Source organism: Bison bison, unplaced genomic scaffold, assembly GCF_000754665.1.
Source record: "Bison bison bison isolate TAMUID 2011002044 unplaced genomic scaffold, Bison_UMD1.0 scf7180017864291, whole genome shotgun sequence".
Lineage (NCBI taxonomy): Eukaryota > Metazoa > Chordata > Mammalia > Artiodactyla > Bovidae > Bison > Bison bison.
This window is the reverse complement of record NW_011494863.1, coordinates 9,309,876-9,332,013: the sequence shown is the minus strand read 5'-3', so window position 1 is coordinate 9,332,013 and position 22,138 is coordinate 9,309,876. Positions and strand designations below refer to the sequence as shown.

Genomic DNA, 22,138 nt, shown 5'->3' with positions numbered 1-22,138 from the left:
TGAGAAGAAACGTTTCAACCAAAATGAACAAAGACCTCAGGTATGCTTAAAAAAAAAAAAAAGTTGTCTTGAACGGATGAGTGATTATTTAAGACTCAACAATTAAAAGCTCATTTTCGAAAAATACTCACAGCTTTTCCTTACACATAGCACACTTGTTACCATGTGTCTTGCCATCTGAACCCCGTACAGGGTCACTTTCTCGGGTACAAATAAGCTTTCCATTTTTCATTTGACTTCTAAACTCATCGCATACATCCTGAAAAGAAGCAAAAATTATATTGGAGATGGCTATTTTCACATAGTATTTGACTGAGCTTGAAAATTTTGAAGATTTTGACTTAGGAGTTGGGCAGCCACCTAATCTTGCTGTGGGAGGCTCTTTACTGGACCACAGAGGTGTCCAAGTGGTAATTTCTGAAGGTGAATTCCATCTTCAACCTTAATTCCTGCTTGCCATGTAAGGCTACATAGTCCAAAAATGATCACTTGGACACCTCTGTGGTCCAGTGTAGAGCTCCCCCACATCAAGGTTAGGTGGCTTTATAACCAGGTCACTTTAGAATGGGAAGATTATGCTGGATTATCTGGGTGGGCCCATTATAATCAAAAAGATTCTTATGAGTGAAACAGGAAGGCAGGCAAACCAGAGTCGGAATGATACAACATTAAAAAAAAAAAAAAGGCAAAGAAAAAGATCTTCCCCAGAACCTCCACCAAGGAAAGCAGCCTTTCTCTGACACCTTGACTTTAACACACTAAGACCTGTTTAGGACTTCTGAACTCCAGAAATATATGATGCTGAATCAGGGTTGTTTTAAGCTATTGTTGGTAATAATTTGTTATAGCAGCCAAACCTCATTTTCCCCATCTATAAAATGAGATAGGGAAAATCTTAGTTGACCAGGTTATTGAGATAATTAAATAAACTACTCTTTATAAAAGTGTTTTATAAAGTGTTAGGCTGGAAGATTTCCATTTGGTGTTAAATTTCTGCACTGAACAAGTTGTCAGTGATATTCACATTCATGATGACTTCTGAGCTTCTAAGCATAAGATCTTGACTGGCAACAACTGGCATGCTCTTTCCACCTTTTTGATAGTCAAGTAATGACTTACAGAAAGACCATTCTTGCCCAAACCTAGTTAATGATTTACCTTTCCTGATGCTGAATCAGTCCCATTTGATCTGTAGACAGATTGCCTGTTTTTTTCCTCTGCTTCTCTTTGCCTAAAAAAGAAGAGTTCAGTAGCCATGTTGTTAACACATATCCAGGTTTGGAAGAGGCCTAAGAGTTTATGTATCCTAATCCACCTTCTTCATAGAGAATCTCTCTGCACCTCTCAGAGATGGACAGTCACCTTGGGTATGAAGAAGCTCCCCACTACAAGATATTCTAGTGAGATCAACTCAGTTAATGTCCAAGTCTCCTTCATATATGTCCAAATTAATCTCCCTGCAGCTTTCATCCTTACTTCACACCCTCAGGAAAGCATGGAACAAGCCTGCTAAATCCATTATCTCTTCCTGATATTAATCCTTCTGATATTTAAAAGCAAGCTTCAGGTCTCCAAGTCCAGCTTCCTCAGTTCTTTCACCTTTTTTTCATAAGTTGTAGTTTTAATTCCTTACCAATTCATCATTCATATTCCTAAGCTTCCCTGGTGGCTCAGATGGTAAAGAATCTGCCTGCAATGCAGGAGACCCAAGTTTGATCCCTGGGTTGGCAAGATCTCCTGGAGAAGGAAATGGCAATCCACTCCAGTATTCTTGCCTGAAGAATTCCATGAGCAGAAGAGCCTGGTAGGCTATAGTCCATGGGGTCACAAAGAGTTGGACATGACTGAGTGATTAGTACTAATATTTCAATTTATCTAGGTTACCAGTGGATTCCAAGATAGAAGACAAGTGATGTAGGAAGTACCTTAGGATTACGGTTTGGGGGGCAGGGGTTTCTTTAATCTTTTACCTTTCTGATAAAATATTTATGCTAGTGGTTCCTAAGTTTTCATGTACATTAAGAATGACCTGTGAGATTTTAAAAATCAGATTCACTGTCAATCCCAACAGTTTTACTGACAGGATCTACATTGAGATTCAGTAATCTGACTTTTAATAACCCAGGTGATTCTGATCCAAGATCCAAACAGTACAGAACTCTGGTACATGTATATCTCTTTCAAAGTTTCATTTGGCTTTATGCTTAAAAGAAATGTGTATGAATATATATAACATGAATATATGTGTGTGTGTATTTTAGGGAGCTCCCTTTTCATATATAAGAAATAGGTTGTTATATGACTCAGAGAACTCAAACCGGGGCTCGGTTTGAGTTTCATTTCTTTCAAACAACATAGAGGGGTGGGATGGGGAGGGAGGTGGGAGGGATGTTCAAGTGGAAGGGGACATGGGTAAACCTATGGCTGATTGATGTTGATGTTTGGTAGAAACCTATACAATACTGTAAAGCAATTATCCTTCAATTGAAAATAAAAATAGGGAAGTGGTAGTCAGTGTAACCTGAAGATTCAAACAAACATTAAGTCATGGAACCTTAACAAAATATTAGGAAAAAGAGACTAATGATTCAGTCTGGTGGAATTTAATTTACAGTCACGGATCTGATAAAAAATCTCCAGTGGCTTATAGTTCACAGAATTATGATACAAAATAGAGTAGGAATCAGCTGCCCTTGTTTGGGCTCATTGTTCCTTAGGAGATGCAATAGAAGGAGATATTTGAGAATTAACAGAAATTTCATGAAAGAAACTACAGGCAAATGAGAAACAGCCATTAATTCAGGAGGAATATGTGTCTATCTCTTTTAGACAAACAGGTTGAGCAAAGTACTTACAGTATCTCTTTACACATGGTACACTTGTTGTTGTATGATTTGCCATCTGCGTCACGGACAGGATCACTCTCGCGAGTGCAGCTGAGTTTTCCATCTTTCATTTTTTCCCGATACTCAGCACATTGGTCCTGAAAAGGGAAAAAAGAGCAGGCCCCCTGGATGACTTGGTCTGTTGTATGTTTATTAAGTTTCTTAAATAATCTGAGTCAGAAGTTCTTATCTATCTCCTCTTATACAGCATGTAACACCTAGGATTGCTGTCAACAGAAGAGAGGCTGGAATCATCCATATTCTAAGAGGTCAGCTGTCATGGGTAATGTTGCTTTTAAGGTTTTACACAAGGAAATTATAAAGCTGGCTGGAATTTAATCGCATAGACCAAGGGTAAGCAGACTCTAGCCTACAACATTAATCTGTCCTGCTGTCTGTTCTTATATAGGAAGTTTTATATATAAAACTTGAAACACACCTTCACTCATTCATTTAGGTATTATTTATGGCTGATTTCCCATAGACGTGGCAGAGTTGAATAGTTGTAACAGAAACTGTGTAACCTGTAATACCTAAAATATTTGCTATCTGGCCTTTTACAGAAAACAAAAAAAAATTGCTGACCTCTAATGTAGATAGAAGAGAGAAAGAAGTGCTAGGAGAAAGCATAAAATCATGCAAAATGCCAAAGAAGACAGGCTTGAGTAAATTCTAGACAAGATAGACAAAGGGTCTTAACAAGTCTGTACTTGAAAGTAAGAACTCAAACCTCCTATAGGAGAAAATACGTACAAACATAAAAGCCAAAATTTTTCAGAGGCAAATACTGGGCCTATGTCAGATCTGGAGGCAAAGAGAGGGTCTTAACATACCCAGGTCATACGACTAAAGACAAGGTGTCTGTGATCTTAGCAATTGTGTTCACATGCCTGACGAGTGGGCTTGTATGCAACATTGTCATAGTGACATTTAAAACATCTCAGGAAATGTGCCAACACTCGCCTAAGTTACTGTATCCCTAAGAGTACTGCTAAGTATGAGAAACTATACAGTTGAATGAGATGAAGTGATTTATTCAATGCTTTGCAAGTCCAGGTGGCAAAGGTAGGATCACACTCTAAACTACCTGACTCAAAAACCTATGCTCTTTCACCATATTATCCTGTCTTGGAACAATAGCAAATATACCTCCCAAAAGTGGCTCCAGTCAGAGAGAGCGCATAATGAAAGGAACTAAAGAGCACGTGATGTGGATCATCGTTATATTTATGCCACTTCCTCTCCTAGGATCATGTATTGGCTTCAAAGCTAGATGACAGAAAGAGGAGTCAGGAGACTGGGATCAGGTCATCATGTTAATTATTTTCAAGTTCAGAGAAGTCAGAGTGAGCCCTAGAGAAACTAAAAATTGCTTGGATATTACTCTGCAGTCATAAGGGGGAAATGCCCTGTCCTTCCAAGGATGCTCTCCAGCTCAGCACTGTGTACACTCATAGCCTTTGACCACAGGCTCTGCCATGGCCCAGTGCCACTGAGTTGAGCCCACTCTGGTTATGGAACTCAGAGGCAGCTCTGACCTTAGCTTTCCCTCTTCCACCACCACTGGAACCATGGCCCGCAGCATTCCGCTGATCTTCCTCTTTTTTTCTCTTTCTTTCTTCATCTTCTTTCTGGCTGAAAATTAGAAAGTGGGAGGTAGGGAATAATAGATTACAGAAAGTGGAATGCATTTCTATGAGTTTCTCATCCTATGGCCATATTAGATTTTTATAGAATCCGTCAGCTTTTATTGAACATCTGTTACATTGCAGGCCCTATTCTTTGAAAATAGAAAAATGCATTATGTTGCATCCTTTTGCCTGGAAGACTCTTATTGCAGTAGAAGAAAACCAGCGTTTACGGAACCACAAGCAAGACTTGGTGAGCAATTAATTAGCATTTTGTAAATGCTCCCGTGAATCTCCAGAGGGATTTCTCTCAAACACCTCATATTAAAGAGGTCCCAACATAATTATCTCCTCTACCAAATGTGTTCTTCCTCCTGAATTCTCCTTCAGAAAGGACAAAACACTGGAGCCATCCCTAACTGCTCCCTCTTCTTTAGCTCACATGGCTGTTTACATTGGTTTCACTTTGCTGTGTCTCCCGTGTTGATGTACTCACCTTCTATTCTAGCTCTGTGTTCTAGTTACCTCTTGCTGGATTACTGTAACTCCCTACTACCACCAACAGTATTCTGAATTTTGGTACCTTGCTTTTCTTTTTACTGCTAACATATGAATCTTCCAAAAAGGAACCACATTTATGCCACTTATTCTCCTAGCTGAAAAATTTTAGCAGCTCATCACTATATACAGAATTGGCTTCAAAATCCATGATCTGGCCTTCAAAGCTGGTGAAGTAGATAAGTTCTAATTAAAATGACTTTCTCTTCTATGTACATACTACACCTTGCTTAATTTTAGATTTTACCTATGCTGTTCCCTGTTTTATCCTCATTCCTTCCTGTACTGTTCACATATTATCCAAATTACCAGATCCAGTTTTATCCCTCCATAAAACTTTCTATTAACTCTCCCCTTCCTGAACTACCATAACACATTGTATACATCATTTTTCATTTAGCAATTACTCCTTTGTTGCTTTTACAATACATGTAAGGACAGAACCAACACTATATATTATCCTCCCAGCTCTGCCACCCACAGCATGGACTTGATCTGCACACTCACAAGACTGCTTTGCACATGGCACACTTGTTGCCATGGGTCTTGCCGTCTGGGCCACGCACAGGGTCATTTTCTCGAGTGCAGAAAAGATTTCCATTTTGAAGAAGGCTCCGAAATTCACTGCATGCATCCTAAAAGGAGGAGAAAAGGCAAGAGCTTGGGTATTTTCTTGAAAATAACCCTACTGGGTCCCTACTAAGTGTTTCCTGGAGATAAAAAAGGAAAAGGAAAATGACCTATGAATGTTTCTTTCTGGCAGTTGTTTTGTTCAATTCCTACTAAGACCACAGGACTTAAAAAGAGGTTCCTGTTTCTTTTTCCTTGAGATTTAGCTTCCAAGTCCAGACTGAACCTGGCAGTCACACATAAGCAAGAATCTCTTAATAAACTGGGTTCTCAGAGGATTGGACACAGTTCTTAATCAAGACTTCACTGTCTATCTCTATTATATTATAATGCAATAAGAACACTGTATATAGCATAGAATTTTAAAGAATTAAGGTTTAGGTAGAACTTTGAAGTTCACCTGATACTCCCCTTTATGTCACGCCTGCCAATAATTTGTGTAATTTGCACTGTAACACCTGCAGTGATAAGGAGTTCATTACCCTCCAGATAATTCATTCCAGAATTTCTATTAGATCATTCCCACAAATTAGCCATGTGCTACTTAGGAGGATCTTGGAAGGGAACTCTAATCACTCCTATAGGATCCTTATTCATAGCGTTTTATTTTTCTAAGATGTCATTGCAAATAGGATGAGTATGTTCCTTCAAACCAGTAAGCAAAGTCAACATATCTTACTTCCCTCAGAAAAACTGAGGATATTTTTCTTCTTCCACACGGACTCCTTCAAATATCTGGAGAAAATCCTCTTGTCCTTCTCCCATAGCAAAGCACCCCCAGATACTTCAGTCCTTTTGTTCCAGTCTTTTTCAGTCATTTGCACCATTTCTCATTCTGATTTCTTTCCCTTTCCTACAGAATTTAACATAATATTCCAGGTGCGTCCAGACAAACCCAATGTGTTGATGGCTATTTAATATTGTTAGTTAGAATTCTAATCTGTTGCCCTGCGACCTTGGGTGAGGGGTCTTGCCCTCTCTGTGCCTCAACTGCCTCTTCTATAAAATGAAAATAATATAAATTCCACACAGTTAAAATAATAATGCCAATATTAAGTATTCAGTACATGTGCTGAATTGTTATGACAATAATGTGAGATAATATATTTCTACACATATCTACAATGACTGACATCTCGGAAGTACTCAGTAAATTTATGAGGAATTGAGATGGAATAAGCAAATACTTAAGATCATATAATTAATTACTGATGGCAAGTAAGATTGACTTTGTATTTTTTTCTGTTTCTTTTAGTTCAAGTCGAAACTCAGTGAAGACAAGAGTGACTTTTCCTAGCTCTGCTGCAAGGTTCACTGCCAGATTCCCTAACTGGTCATATTTAGCAAAAGAAATATGAGAGGATAGTTTATTGGTAGTAGCTAATGTGAAATCAGAAATCATCTGATGCTAAAGACTAGTCTCTTATTGATGTTGAAAAAAGGAAAGCATATGAGCTAATATTTTAAAAATTCAGATTCTCAATTGTGGGAAATACAGTTGTAAAACAAACCAAATCATTCAGAATTCCAAGTGATATTTCATTAGAGATTATTTTTAACATCAATAGTTTTTGATGGGGGCAAGGAAATGACCACAAACCTGGAAAAATCTACCTGGAGTGAGTCCTTTTGGAACCAAGAAAATATTATTTGGGAATGTTGCTCTAATTTTTGCTCAAATGCTGGCCCCAGAAATAATGAAAGCAAGGGACACTCCTGGTTTGACCAAATGTGTTCATCCAAAGCTCCATGTTGTATGGAGGTAATGCTAGATTTGGTGTCTTGAATTCTGTTGTTCCCATTTTTCAAGTGTGACAAATTTGGAAAAACATAAAGATTCTGAAACCAATATTCTCACTACCTTTGTACACAAGTTCTTCCTGTCTCTGGATTTTAAATCATTTAAAAATAGGGCAATGGAGTAAATTAGAAGTCTGCAGACTATGGCCTGTGAGCAAAAACTGGCCCACCACCTTATTGCATAAATAAAAAGTTACTGGAAAATTTTATTTATGCAAAATAAATGCCCATTTGTTTGCATATTATCCATGGCTGCCTTAGAGCTACAGTAGTAGAGCTGAGTAGTCATGACAGAGACCAAATAGTCGCAACCGAAAATATCTACTGTCTGACTCTTTAAGAAAATTTTATCGAGGCCTGGACTAACTGAACCTGAGTTCTCGCACATAGGCCTTCAGTGATCCCGTGAGTTATTTTTAAAGAGAAACTACAAAGCTTCATTGTGGTATGAAGCTTCCAGCGTAACTACCTTTTCAGCTTCTCTCTTAGCTTTTCTGGATTTAGCTGCTGCTTTTTCTTTTGCTTCTTGCTGGCTGTAAGAGAAAGGCAAGAGGATCAATCCATTCCTAGTACCGTACCTATTATCCTAAAGGGGATCTCTCTAGATAGGTATATTCCCTTACTTCTGCACCTCTTATTTTTAGTGTTACCTAAAGACACAGGCAGAAAAGGCAATGGCACCCCACTCCAGTACTCTTGCCTGGAAAATCCCATGGATGGAGGGGCCTGGTGGGCTGCCGTCCATGGGGTCACACAGAGTCGGACACTACTGAAGCGACTTAGCAGCAGCAGCAGCAAAGACACAGGCATAGCCAACCAGTAAATACATTTTCACTACTCTGCTTCCTTTGGAAAACAAAGCTGTGGTCCTTCTTCCCAGGAAGCGATGAGGATACTTAAAAAATTGATGCGACGATAGGGTACTTTCAATTTGTTAGCACCCAGTGATTACATCTTTGGGTTATTCATGACAGTATGTATGCAGAACAAAAATGGCCAATCCTTGTATTCCATTAACTCTGGGGGAATTTCCGCTTAGTACATGGTCTCCCCTTAAGAGCAATTCAAGTACCTTTCAGAACACTGAGAACACTATAAAGAAATGCACTAAGTAGACAGCTTTGTAATAGTAAATCCCCAAACTCAGTGAAAAGGTCACCTTCACTGTCTGCCTCAGAGAGGGAGCCTTCAACATGCTCTCTCTCGCCCACCACAGGCCTAGCCTCTCCAGCACTTAGGAGGAACAGTGGCCGCAGCTCTACTCACAAGAAGGCCTCACACATGGAGCAAATGTTGCCGTGGATTTTCCCGTCGGGGCCCTCAATGGGGTCGTTCTCTCTGGTGCACGGAAGTTGTCCATTCCTCATGTAGTTACGATATTCACTGCACAGCTCCTGCCAAATGAGGGAGGAGTTAAGCATCAGGTAATGAAATACTGAACGCTTCCTCCACGTTACCCTTTTGAAAACTAGGATATAATGCCCCAAACATAATGGATGCATCAAGATGATGACACAGAAGGTCAATACTAGACAAGACACTTTTCAGATGCTGAGGTCACACATTTTTGTGGAATATAAGATTACTATCACTTATCTCCTTAGAAAACCTTCAACTTAATTCAAATATTATTCTGAAGTAAGCACTGTGAGAGATTAAAAACAGTTATTTATTGTCCCTTTCATAAAGCAGTTTGTGGTTGGCAGAATATTAGCTCCTGACCCGAAATCTATCCAAGTCTTGATATCCAGGACCTGTGAATATGTTGCAGAGCAAAGGCGACTTTGCAGTTGTGAAAAAGTTAAGGACCTAGAGATGGGGATATTATCATGGATTCTCTTAGTGTGCCCAGTGAAGTCACAAGGGTCAAACCTTAAGACTGGACAAGTTAAGACTGCACAGTGAGAGGGAGCTGTGCCTACAGAAGAACAACTAGAGATGCAATGTTTAAGGATGATGGAAAGAGTCCAAGACCCAAAGCACTTTCATGAAAGGCCTCTAGAAGCTAGAAGAAGCAGAGACACGCTCTCCTGTAGAGATTCCAGAAAGGAACACAGCTCTGCCAACCCTGTGATTTAGCCCCTTGGGTCCATGTCAGAGTTATAACCTAAACAATCATAAAATCACAAGTTTGTAAGGTTTAAGCCAGTAAGTTTCTGGTAATTTGTCAGAGAAACCATAAAAAAAAGTAGTACGTGGGGTCTCTCTCTCCCTTGCCCAGAGAGAATGGGGTGTTCATGCGGCTCCAAGGACCTGAAACAGTTACCTGTGCTGCTTCTCTCTTAACTTTCTCAGTCTCGGCTTTCTCATTTTCTTCCTTGCCAACATTTTTCTTCTCTTCTTCAAGTCTACTGCAATTTAAAAAAAAAAAAGATACAAACTAAATTCAGTTTTCCATTCTCTTTGGTAATATATTTTAAGAAAGAATGAGAGTTTTCCAGACCAAAAATCAGATTCAGTACAAATTTATCCAATCAAGAGGTGCTAACACTTTGCCCAATAATGCAGATAACTTCGATAGTTAACAATTGCCCTTAAAAATACAAAACTAGTATTTTTTTTTAATCAGTATGTGACCCTTGGGTGGACTTTTTTCTGTCAGTGACTTCAATCAATGATCTGAAAAAGAGCAACAATTGCCTTGATTTTTCAAAATTGCTATCTAAATAATTACAATTATAATGATGAGACTAAGGATTGCTACAATCCTATGATGGACCCATAATCAAAATAAACCATGTCTAACTATAAAATTAAAAATTTAAATATTATCTTGAATTAAAATTCAATTTTGAATTCAAGTTTTGGAGTATAATAATGATTCAAGTCCAAGAAGATTTCACACCTGATATTTTGAGGGAAATCATAAGCCTAAAATTTTGGCATCCTAGCTATTTTCTACTGACATGTACCATTATCAGAACTGGAAAAATCCTTAGCATATATCACACCTAGTATAGTCATTAATACAGCATTAGCAAATCAAGTGTGTGAGAGGAGAGCCCTGATTTCTTGAATCTCAGGCACTGTTTAATCTACTGGCTGCTTCTATCAATCTCTCCTCTAAGGAACTATGTGAATATACTTATATTAGACCAAAACATATGACAGTTAAGAGACAATAACGCTGCACCTCTTTAAACAGATATATTATTTAAGTTTTTTTTTCAGCATTTATTTTAGTGTGGGGCTCACTAGAGGACTGAGAATCTAAGAAGGAGTAGAATCAGAGGTGATAATGATTGCATTTCTATATTGTCCCACACGGTGGAGCTCTGGCCCCACTCAGGAAAACAGGGACCCAGAGGAACATGGATGTTGCTTAAAAAGAAGACAGTTCAGTAAACATCTATTATGTGGCCCTAAGTCTTAAGGCTTTCAATCTTTACAGTAACTCACTTATACAAATATTTATTTCATATGGTAATATGCACATGGTAACGCCCCTGAAAAGATAAATACAGTCCATGCTGTTCCATTTCTTGTTCAGGCTATTTTAGAAGTGTTTACACACTGATCCCAGAGACCTCTGTTCAGCTGGTTTTCCCTTAACCAGTATCTGAATATACTCAAGAATCATAAAATGTCAGGGGTGGGAAAAGAACCAAACATATAATCCCACCCAGATCATCCAATTTCTGCTTTTTGTTATGAATGATGGTTGTCAAGCGTTAAAAACAGTTAATCTCACCCAGATCAATCAACAAACTGCTGGTCTCTTTTTGTTACAAATGATGATTGTCAGGTGTAAAAATATATTTGCACTAAATTAAGATTCCCCCTATGCCTTAGCTAGAAGATAGAGAGATAGCTGAATAGAGAATAACATTGTCACTGTGACTCAGTGTTACTTAATGTCTTTTCCATGTGCTTTTAAAATTGTCTAGCATCTAAGTAACAGTCTATATTCTATACATTTATGAAGAAACTGAGACACAGGGCTGATAAATCATGAAGAGATTGAAAGGGAGGGAAGAGCTTAGACACTCACAACAGGCTTGCACACATGGCACACTTGTTTCCATGCATTTTGCCATCCGGGCCACGGACAGGGTCATTCTCCCTGGTGCATATGAGCATTCCGTTCCTCACCTGGTTCTGAAACTCACTGCAGAGTTCCTGGAAAATGAAGAAAATATGCTCTCAGAGAGTGATTTTCTACCCTCTCTACACTTCTGTCTGTTTTGAAGAATAACTAATGCAGAGTAAGAAGGAAAAAGAAAAGTGAATACATATAGCAGTAAATCAAAAGCATTTAAAAAGTTTCTATCATGGACTCAAAATTGTGCTGACTCTATAGTGGATCTGAAAATGTTTAATGTCAGCATCCTCTTGAGGGTGCTTACAACAGAGGTGCAGAGGAAGGCTGATAAAATTGGTGGAGACCAATATAAAATATATATGTTTATGATGTGTCGCACATCACAATCTATAAAAGCTAGGAAACATTAAAGGGGAAGAGACTCAACAGGCCTAGAAGGGGAGGATTCCTAGAAAAACTTAGAATATTACTGGACCTTCATGAGAAAGAAGGAAATCCTGCCATTTACAATTTGGATAAAATGAGTGTATTCTCTCTGACATAAATTACAGCAAGATCTTCTATGACCCACCTCCCAGAGTAATGGAAATAAAAGCAAAAATAAACAAATGGGACCTAATTAAACTTAAAAGCTTTTGCACAATAAAGGAAACTATAAGTGAGGTAAAAAGACAGCCTTCAGAATGGGAGAAAATAATAGCAAATGAAGCAACTGACAAAGAATTAATCTCAAAAAATATACAAGCAGCTCATGCAGCTCAATACCAGAAAAATAAACGACCCAATCTAAAAATGGGCCAAAGAACTAAACAGACATTTCTCCAAAGAAGACATGCAGATGGCTAACCAACACATGAAAAGATGCTCAACATCACTCATTATCAGAGAAATGCAAATCAAAACCACAATGAGGTACCATCTCATGACAGTCAGAATGGCTGCGATCCAAAAGTCTACAAACAATAAATGCTGGAGAGGATATGGAGAAAAAGGAACCCTCTTATACTGAGGGATTACACTTAGTGGGAATGCAAACTAGTACAGCCACTATGGAGAACAGTGTGGAGATTCCTTAAAAAATGAAATAGAACTGCCTTATGACCCAGCAATCCCACTGCTGGGCGTACACACCAAGGAAACTAGAATTTAAAGAGATACGTGTACCCCGATGTTCATTGCAGCACTGTTTGCAATAGCCAGGACATGGAAGCAACCTAGATGTCCATCACAGACGAATGGATAAGAAAATTGTGGTACATATACACAGTGGAATATTACTGTTAATAAGAACACATTTGAATCAGGTCTAATGAGGTGGATGAAACTGGAGCCTGTTATACAGAGTGAAGTCAGAAAGAAAAACACCAATACAGTATATTAATGCATATATTGATGGAATTTAGAAAGATAGTAACGATGACCTTATACATGAGACAGTAAGAGAGACATAGATATAAAGAACAGACTTTGGACTCTGTGGGAGAAGGCAAGGGTGGGATGATTTGAGAGAATAGCATTGAAACATGTGAAATAGATCACCAGTCCAAGTTTGATGCATGAAACAGGGCATTCAGTGCCGGTGCACTGGGACAACCCAGAGGGATGGGATGGGGAGGGGTGTTGTTCAGGATGGGGGACACATAATATACCCGTGGCAGATTCATGTCAATGTATGGCAAAAACCACAATATTGTCAAGTAATTAGTTTCCAATTAAAATAAATAATTTTTTTTAATTTTTTATAAGTTTAAAAAAAAATTTTTTTAAATCTCCCGCCAATGCAGGAGACATGCGTTCAACCCCTTGTCTGGGAAGATCCCACATGCCATGGAGCAACTAAGCCCGTATGTCACAACTATGGAGCGGGTGCCCCAGAGCTTGGGAACCATAACACTGAGCCCATATGCTGCAGCTACTGAAGCCCATGTGCCCTAAAGCTTTTGCTTTGCAACAAGAGAAGCCACCACAATGAGAAGCCTGTGCACCACAACTAGGGAAAAGTCCGAGCAGCAGTGAAGACCCAGCATAGCCCCAAAATTTAAAATCAAAATTTTTTTAAAAATGAGTTATGAAGCTGAAATAATATAAAATTTAGTAGGCATTATAGTGAATAGCAGTAAGACTGTGTGACAGTGTATTGTCCAACTGTTGGCCTTGACTTCTCTCTACTTTAGTCTCCTTAACTGTCAATTTATTACTATATCAATAAACATCATATATTAGATCAATAAATGTCATATCAGGGAGTCAAAAAAAAAAACTTGAATGTATTATGCTAAGTAAAATAAGTCAGAGAAAGACAAATACTATATGGTATCACTTATCTGTAGAATCCCCACAAGCCAAAATTCACAGACACAGAAAGCAGATGGTGGCTACATGTATGTGTGTGTGTGTGTGTGTGTGTGTGTGTGTGTGAGCAAGAGAAAAAGTGGTCAGAAGTACAAACTTGCAGATACAAGATGAATACATTCTAGTTCATGGTGATTATAGTTAAGAATACTGTATTATATACTTAAAAGTTCCTAAGAGATTCCATATTCTCCATACAGAAAACAGTTGCAATTATATGACATGATGGAACTTTTGCTAATGCTATGGTGACAGACACTTTTCAATTTATAAGTGTCCAGTGTATACACCTTCAATTTACCCAATGTTATAATCCAATTGTATCTCAATAAAGTTGGACATTTTTAAATTAAAATAATGTGCCCAAAAAACAAATATTATGACCCTTCTTTTGTCTTTAAAAGGCTGAAAAAGCAAAGACATTCCTAAGCTTAGAAATACATATCTGAAATAAGAATATGCGGAAAGAAAAATATAGGTATGATACCTAGAGAAACTGACAACTTTCTGGGAGTTTCTTGATAAAGTACAGGGATGGGAGATGCATATTTGAAACAGAAGAATAACAATGGCAATGGAGAGAAGGAAGCTTGTATTAAGACCATTCAAAAAACCTATGAGGATTTAGAAACTCTTCAGACATTATGGATAAAACACTTTCAGTTCTGAATTACTAACAAAAAGATGGTTCCAAGTAACAAAAAATTATTAAGAAAATGAGTCAGTTTAGAGGCAAATTTTTAGGCTGTGTCAACTATCCCCCCCCCCAAAAAAAACACAATTATTAGAGTTATACTTTGGCAGCTGTTGTTAGGAAATAGAATAAATAAAGGTAAACCTTGTGAGGTTTACCTAAGACTATGTGAGAGTAGATGCAGAGTTTGCTGTGCTACTTGTAAATTGTAAAATTATAAAATAAGGTGAAGTCGATATAAAATAGTCAAAGGATTACTGAATAATCGTAATTGGAGGTGGGAGTACTGGTATTCTTCCACAGCTGGATGATGACAAACAGAAAATATGATAATTTATGTGCACTTTGTTTTGTAAATTAAACTAATGTGAATGATAGGGCTCTTGTATCCTGTTTTTGAAATTAATTAGAGGGAGAACAATTAGACATGCAGTGTTGTCAGCTTTGAAGATGATGGAAAAAGTCCAGGAATCAAGGAACAACAACAGCCTCCAGAAGCTAGAAAAAGCAAAGGACCTTTCATAGAGATTCCAGGAAGGAAGCCAGCCCTATTAGCCCCTTGGGATCCATGCCCGATTATAACCTAAATAATCATAAGATAATACGTGCTGTTTTAAGCTACCCAGTTTGTGGTTATTTGTCAAAGAAACCAATAAAAAAAAAAATAGAACACAGATTTTAGTTTCTTTGGATAAAATACGTAGATGCATCTATATGTTACAATTTTAAAATGGTATAATTGAGAAATAATAGATATTAGAGCTATTACATCTATGGAATAAATGGGGAAAATCTTTAAGAAATAGAAAATACTTAATCTGAGTCATGAGAAATGGTCAGAATTTTGACAGCTGGTGGAAATGAACACTCATGACTGAGTAGGAAGAAAGCCGCATAGAAGGCAGAGCTCACTGTATGTACAGTACTAAGGACCTAATGTGTGTAGGGCTGTGCTGTTGTTCTTGGGTAGGTTTCTGGGGACTCCATAAACATAATATACATAATGATAACTATATTATTATTTTATAAGTGAGATGAAAATGCATAGATGTTAACTGTCTGACATTACTGGTAAGGAGATGGAGCCAGTATTGAACCCTGACAGTCTGAGTCCAGAGCCCAGGACTCTAACCACAGTGTTCTTGAGTTCACAGGCTGGAAAGCCAGGAATCAATGCTTGGCATGTCCATGAAGCAACCAGGTGACCAGTACGGCACTGGGTAGAAGAGCAGGAAACTGGGTCTGAGAGGTGACAGAAGTCAGGTTCCATATAGCACTGTCAGTCACTAGAAGGACCTTGGTTCTTACTCTGAGTGAGATGAGAAGCCACTGGGTGGCATAAATAACCTGCCTTACATTTGTAAATAATAGTCTTTCTTCAAAGTCAGAACCAAAGATGAGAGCAGAAAAAACAGTCAGAAATGAGATCTTCCAAGTTAGATAAAGATAAAGGAAAGGAGTGATGAAGACTGGAAGCACAGCCTTCAGAAATATCACACATGGAGGTTGGGGGCAACATCTAAAGAGCATCATAGGCTTCAGAGCCAGAACATGTGGTTCAACTGTTAGCCCCCAAGTTACTGTGCGTGTGTGTGTATGTATCTGTACACACATATATAGTCACTAAATATATATTTCCTAACTTGTTATCTAAGCCTCCAGTTCCTTTTTTAAAATAAATACAGATAATAATATATACCTTGAATGGTTACTACAAAGATCAGTTATAAAATTGTTATACAACATGTCATACAGTAGTCACTACATAATTAATAGCCATGACCATCATCATTGTCATCATATGTGAGATGTTATAGAATGTAAACTTGAGGCTTAAAGATGCTTTTAAGTAATTTTCTCAAGATCTTACAGAGAATTAACTGGGATTTTGTTTTAAACTAAACATTCCAATACAAAACAATGGGGAGAAAAGTCTAAACTCTACCTCTGTTGGTTTGCATTCAGATACATCTCCCGCGAGTACTATAATTCACATGGTCAGTGGAGGAAAGGGTGGTTATCTTCTTAAACGCACAAGCACTAGATCAGATATTAGATAGATAAGCCGAGCAAAGAAGGAATCTTCTTAAGTATGGGGATCCAAATATAGCTCTTCAGTTTGCAGAGTCACTGAGGACAGTGGAAGCAGGAGCCTTGCCCAGAGAAAATGCAATGTTTATGTGGCTCTGATGATGTGAAACAATTACCTGCACTGTTTCTCTCTTAACTTTCGCAGACCTAGCTTTATCCTTTTCTTTCTTGCCATTATTTTTCTTCTCTTCTTCAAGTTTGCTGCAATAAAATACAGAAGATACAAGCTAAATGCAATTTCTCATTCTCTTCAGTAACGTATTTTAAAAAGGAGTAAGAATCTTCCAGACCAAACGTCAGATTTAGTCTTCAGTACAGATTTATCCAATCAAGATGTACTAATACTTTGCCCAATAATGCAGATAAATTCAGTAGTTTACAATCATCCTTAAAAAAAAAAATAAACCTAGTATGCTTTTTTATCAGTATGTGAACCTTGGCTAGTATTTTTTTTTTCTGTGACTTCAATCAATGATCTGGGGGAAAAGTCACAGTTGCCTTGATTTTAATTTTTAAAAAATTTTTAAATTGCTTTTTATATCTAAATAATTACCATATTAATGATGAGAGCAAGGGGTGATACCATAGCAGATGAGGGGCTCATATTGGTAATGAATCATGTTTTAATATAGAATTAAAAATTTTAACATTTTTTCATGGAATTAATATTCAAATTGAAACTCAAGTTTTCGAGTATAATAATGATTCAAGTCCAAGAAGATTCAACAACTAACATTTTGAGGTCAGTCATGAGCCTAAAATTCTGACATTCTTGTTATTTTCTACTGACATATATCATATCAGAGCTGGAAAAATCCTTAGCATTTATCACATCTAATATAGTCATCTAATACAGTACTAGCAAATCAAGCCGATAAGGGGAAAACCCTGATTTCTTGAATCTCAGGCACTTTTTATTGACTGCCCCTGTTAATCTTTCCTCTAAGGAACTATGTGAATATACTTAGATTAGACCAAGACATGTGAAAGTTAAGGGGCAATAACTCTGCACTTCTTTAAACAAATATTATTTAAATATTTCTCAGCATTTTATGTGTGAGGCTCACTAGAGGATTGAGAATCTAAAGAGGAGGTGAAGCAGAGGTGGTAATAATCCATGTCTGTATTGACCTACTCGATGGAGCTCTGGCTCCACTCAGAAAAACAGTGGCCCAAAGACCTGGACATGGCTAAAGAAGAAGACTTTTAGTAAACATCCATCATGGGGCCTGCCTCTTACAGATTTCACTCTCTTACAGCAAGCCACTTATCCGAGTATTTCACCTGCATATGGTAATGCCCCTGAAAAGATAAATGCAATCCATTCTATTCCATTTCTTGTATAGGCTATTTTAGACATGTTTACACACTGACCCCAGAGACTTCTGTTCAGCTGGTTTTCCCTTAACTGGCATCTGAGTATACTCACAGAATCATAAAATGTCAGGGGTGGGGGACCAAACACTTAATCTCACCCAGATCATCAAACTTCTGGTCTCTTTTTGTTACAAATGATGATTGTCAGGTGTTAAAAACATATGTGCACTATATTAAGACTCTTCCCATGCATTAGCTAGAAGATAGAGAGATAGGTGAATAGAGAATAACATTGTCACTGTGACTCAGTGTTACTTAATGTCTTTTTCCATGTGCTTTAAAATTGTCTAGCATTCAAGTCATGGTCTATATTCTACACATTTATGGAGAAATTGAGACAGGGCTGATAAATTGTAAAGAGAATGAAGGGGAGAGAAGAGCTTAGACACTCACAACAGGCTTGCACACATGGCACACTTGTTTACATGCATTTTGCCATCCGGGCCACGGACAGGGTCATTCTCCCTGGTGCATATGAGCATTCCGTTCCTCACCTGGTTCCGAAACTCACTGCAGAGTTCCTGGAAAATGAAGAAAATACACTCTCAGAGTGGTTTTCTACCCTTCCTACACTTCTTTCTGTTATGAAGGAGAAGTAATGCAGAGTTAAGGGAAAAAAAAGTGACTACATGTAGCAGTAAATCAGTAAGCATTTAAAAGTCTTCTTTTGTGGACTCAGAATTGTTCTGACTGTTTAGTGGATCTGAGAATGTTTAACGTCATCATCCTCTTGAGGATGCTTACAATAGAGGTGCAGAGGAAGGCTGATAAAATTAGTGGAGACCAAAATAAAATATATATGTTTATGATGTGTCGCACATCACAGTCTATAAAAGCTAGGAAAGATCAAAGGGGAGGAAATTCAACAGGCCTAGAAGAGGAGGTTTCCTGGAAAAACTGAGAATATTACTAGGTCTTCATGAAAAAGAAGGAAATCCTGCCATTTACAACAATTTGGACAAACTTGAGTGTATTATGCTAAGTAAAGTAAGTCAGAGAAAAACAAGTACTGTATAGTATCACTTATCTGTGGGATCCCCAAAAGCCAAATTCACAGAAACTGAATTAGATGGTGTTTACTGTGTGTGTGTGTGTGTGTGTGTGTGAGAGAGAGAGAGAGAGAGAGAGAAAGTAATCAAAGGATACAATCTTGCAGTTATAAGTTCTAGTTCATGGTGATTATAGTTAACAATACTGCATTATATATGTAAAAGTTCCTAAGAGACTAAATGTTCTCCACACAAAAGACAAATGTAATTATGTGACATGATGGAGTTGTTCACCAAAGCTTTGGTGACAAGCATTTTCCAATTTATAAGGTACCAAATCAACAAGCTATACACCTTGCCCAATGTTGTAATTCAATTATATCTCAGTAAAGCTGAACATTTTTAAATGAATGTGCCCCCCCGCTAAGAATATTATGAGCCTCCATTTGTCTTTAAAAGGCTGAGAAAGAAGAGAAAAAACATTTTCAAACTAAGAAATAAAGACATATTTGAAATAAAGATCTGGGGAGAGTAAATAGGAAAGTATAATGGCTGGAGAAACTGGTTGACATCTTTCTGAGAGTTACTTGACAGACAGAGTCCAGGGTTGGAGGAGGCATATTTGAAATGAGAAGAATAACAGTGGGGGTGGAGAGAAGGAGGAATGTGTTAAGATCATTCAAAAAGCTTAGAGGATTTTAGAAACTGATCAGACATTCTGGATAGAACAAATTTTCAATTCTGAATTACTAATATTAATAAAAAGATCATTCCAGGTAACAGAGTTATTGAGAAAATTAGTCAGTATAAAGGAAAACTTTTAATTGCTGTTGACTCTGCCTCCCCCCCCCCCCCCCACAAACACACCTTCCAAAATTATTAGGCTTATACTTTTGCAACTCTTGTTAGGAACTAGAATAAAGATAAACTTTCTATAAGACTATTTGACTCTGGTGGTGGAGAAGACTCTTGATAGTCCCTAGGACAACAAGGAGATCCAACCAGTCAATCCTATAGGAAAGCAACCTTGCATATTCATTGGAAGGACTGATACTGAGGCTGAAGCACCAATACTTTGGCCACCTGATGTGAAGAACTGACTCATTGGAAAAGACCTTGATGCTGGGAAAGATTAAAGGCAGGAGGAGAAGGGGATGACAGAGGTTGAAATGATTGGATGACATCACCAGTTCAGTGGACATCGTTTGAGCAAGCTCCGGGAGTTAGTGATGGACAGGGAAGTCTGGTGTAATGCAGTCCATGGTGTCGCAAAGAGCTGGACGTGACTGAGCGACTGAACTGAACTGAGAGTAATCCAACATAGTTTGCTCTGCTACTTGTAAAAATGTACAATTATAAAATCATGTGATGTAGATTTAAAATAAAGAGTCAAAGGATTTACTTAACAATCATAATTGAAGGTGGGAATATGAGTATTCATCCATAACTGGATCCTGACAAAGATCAAATATGATTCAGTTCAGTCACTCAGTCGTGTCTGACTCTTTGTGACCCCATGAATTGCAGCATGCCAGGCCTCCCTGTCCATCACCAACTCCTGGAGTTCCCCCAACTCATGTCCATCAAGTTCATGATGCCATCCAGCCATCTCATCCTCTGTCGTCCCCTTCTCCTCCTGTCCCCAATCCCTCCCAGCATCAGGGTCTTTTCCAGTGAGTCAACTCTTCACATCAGGTGGCCTAAGTATTGGAGTTTCAGCTTTAGCATCAGTCCTTCCAAAGAACACTGAGGACTGATCTCCTTTAGAATGGACTGGTTGGATCGCCTTGCAGTCCAAGGGACTCTCAAGAGTCTTCTCCAACACCACAGTTCAAAAGCATCAATTCTTTGGCACTCAGCTTTCTTCAGTCCAATTCTCACATCCATACATGACCACTGGAAAAACCATAGCCTTGACTAGATGGACCTTTGTTGGCAAAGTAATGTCTCTGCTTTTGAATATGCTATCTAGGTTGGTCATAACTTTTCTTCCAAAGAGTAAGCGTCTTTTAATTTCATGGCTGCAGTCACCATCTGCAGTGATTTTGGAGCCCAAAAAAATAAAGTCTGACACTGTTTCCACTGTTTCCCCATCTATTTGCCATGAAGTGATGGGACCAGATGCCATAATCTTCGTTTTCTGAATGTTGAGCTTTAAGCCAACTCTTTCACTCTCCTCTTTTACTTTCATCAAGAAGCTTTTTAGTTCCTCTTCACTTTCTGCCATAAGGGTGGTATCATCTGCTTATCTGAGGTTATTGATATTTCTCCCAGCAATCTTGAATCCAGCTTGTGCTTCTTCCAGCCCAAGGTTTCTCATGATGTACTCTGCATATAAGTTAAATAAGCAGGGTGACAATATACAGCTTTAACGCACTCCTTTTCCTATTTGGAACCAGCCCGTTGTTCCATGTCCAGTTCTAACTGTTGCCCCCTGACCTGCATATAGCTTTCTCAAGAGGCAGGTCAGGTGCTCTGGTATTCCCATCTCTTTCAGAATATTCCACAGTTTATTTTGATCCACACAGTCAAAGGCTTTGGCATAGTCAATAAAGCAGAAATAGATGTTTTTCTGGAACTCTCTTCCTTTGTCCATGATCCAGTGGATGTTGGCAATTTAATCTCTGGTTCCTCTGCCTTTTCCAAGACCAGCTTGAACATCTGGAAGTTCATGGTTCACATATATTGCTGAAGCCTGGCTTGGAGAATTTTGAGCATTACTTTACTAACGTGTGAGATGAGTGCAATTGTGCAGTAGTTTGAGCATTCTTTGGCATTGCCTTTCTTTGGGATTAGAATGAAAACTGACCTTTTCCATTCCTGTGGCCACTGCTGAGTTTTCCAAATTTGCTGGCATATTGAGTGCAGCACTTTCACAGCATCATCTTCCAGGATTTGAAATAGCTCTACTGGAATTCCATCACCTCCACTAGCTTTTATTATATGTGCACTTTGTTTTGTAAATTGAACTAATGTGGATAGGTGATGTATAGTTGATTTACAATGTTATGTTAGTGTACAGCAAAGTGAATCAATTATATATATATATATTTATATATATATATAACATATGTTATGTATTTATATAAATA

At 38.1% G+C, this 22,138-nt stretch overlaps 1 protein-coding gene across 1 annotated transcript in view; it reads right to left on the bottom strand.

The window, feature by feature from the left end:
- Positions 1 to 22,138, bottom strand: part of SPINK5 (serine peptidase inhibitor, Kazal type 5) — a 65,079-nt gene that overhangs the window by 3,772 nt on the left and 39,169 nt on the right. The window contains exons 15-23 of the mRNA XM_010850482.1: positions 11,493 to 11,620; positions 9,768 to 9,852; positions 8,768 to 8,895; positions 7,971 to 8,034; positions 5,579 to 5,706; positions 4,424 to 4,520; positions 2,856 to 2,983; positions 1,159 to 1,231; positions 132 to 259 (exon numbers count right to left, since the gene is read on the bottom strand). Coding sequence (XP_010848784.1) covers positions 132 to 259; positions 1,159 to 1,231; positions 2,856 to 2,983; positions 4,424 to 4,520; positions 5,579 to 5,706; positions 7,971 to 8,034; positions 8,768 to 8,895; positions 9,768 to 9,852; positions 11,493 to 11,620 — 959 coding nt within the window. The remainder of the gene's footprint in view (positions 1 to 131; positions 260 to 1,158; positions 1,232 to 2,855; positions 2,984 to 4,423; positions 4,521 to 5,578; positions 5,707 to 7,970; positions 8,035 to 8,767; positions 8,896 to 9,767; positions 9,853 to 11,492; positions 11,621 to 22,138) is intronic.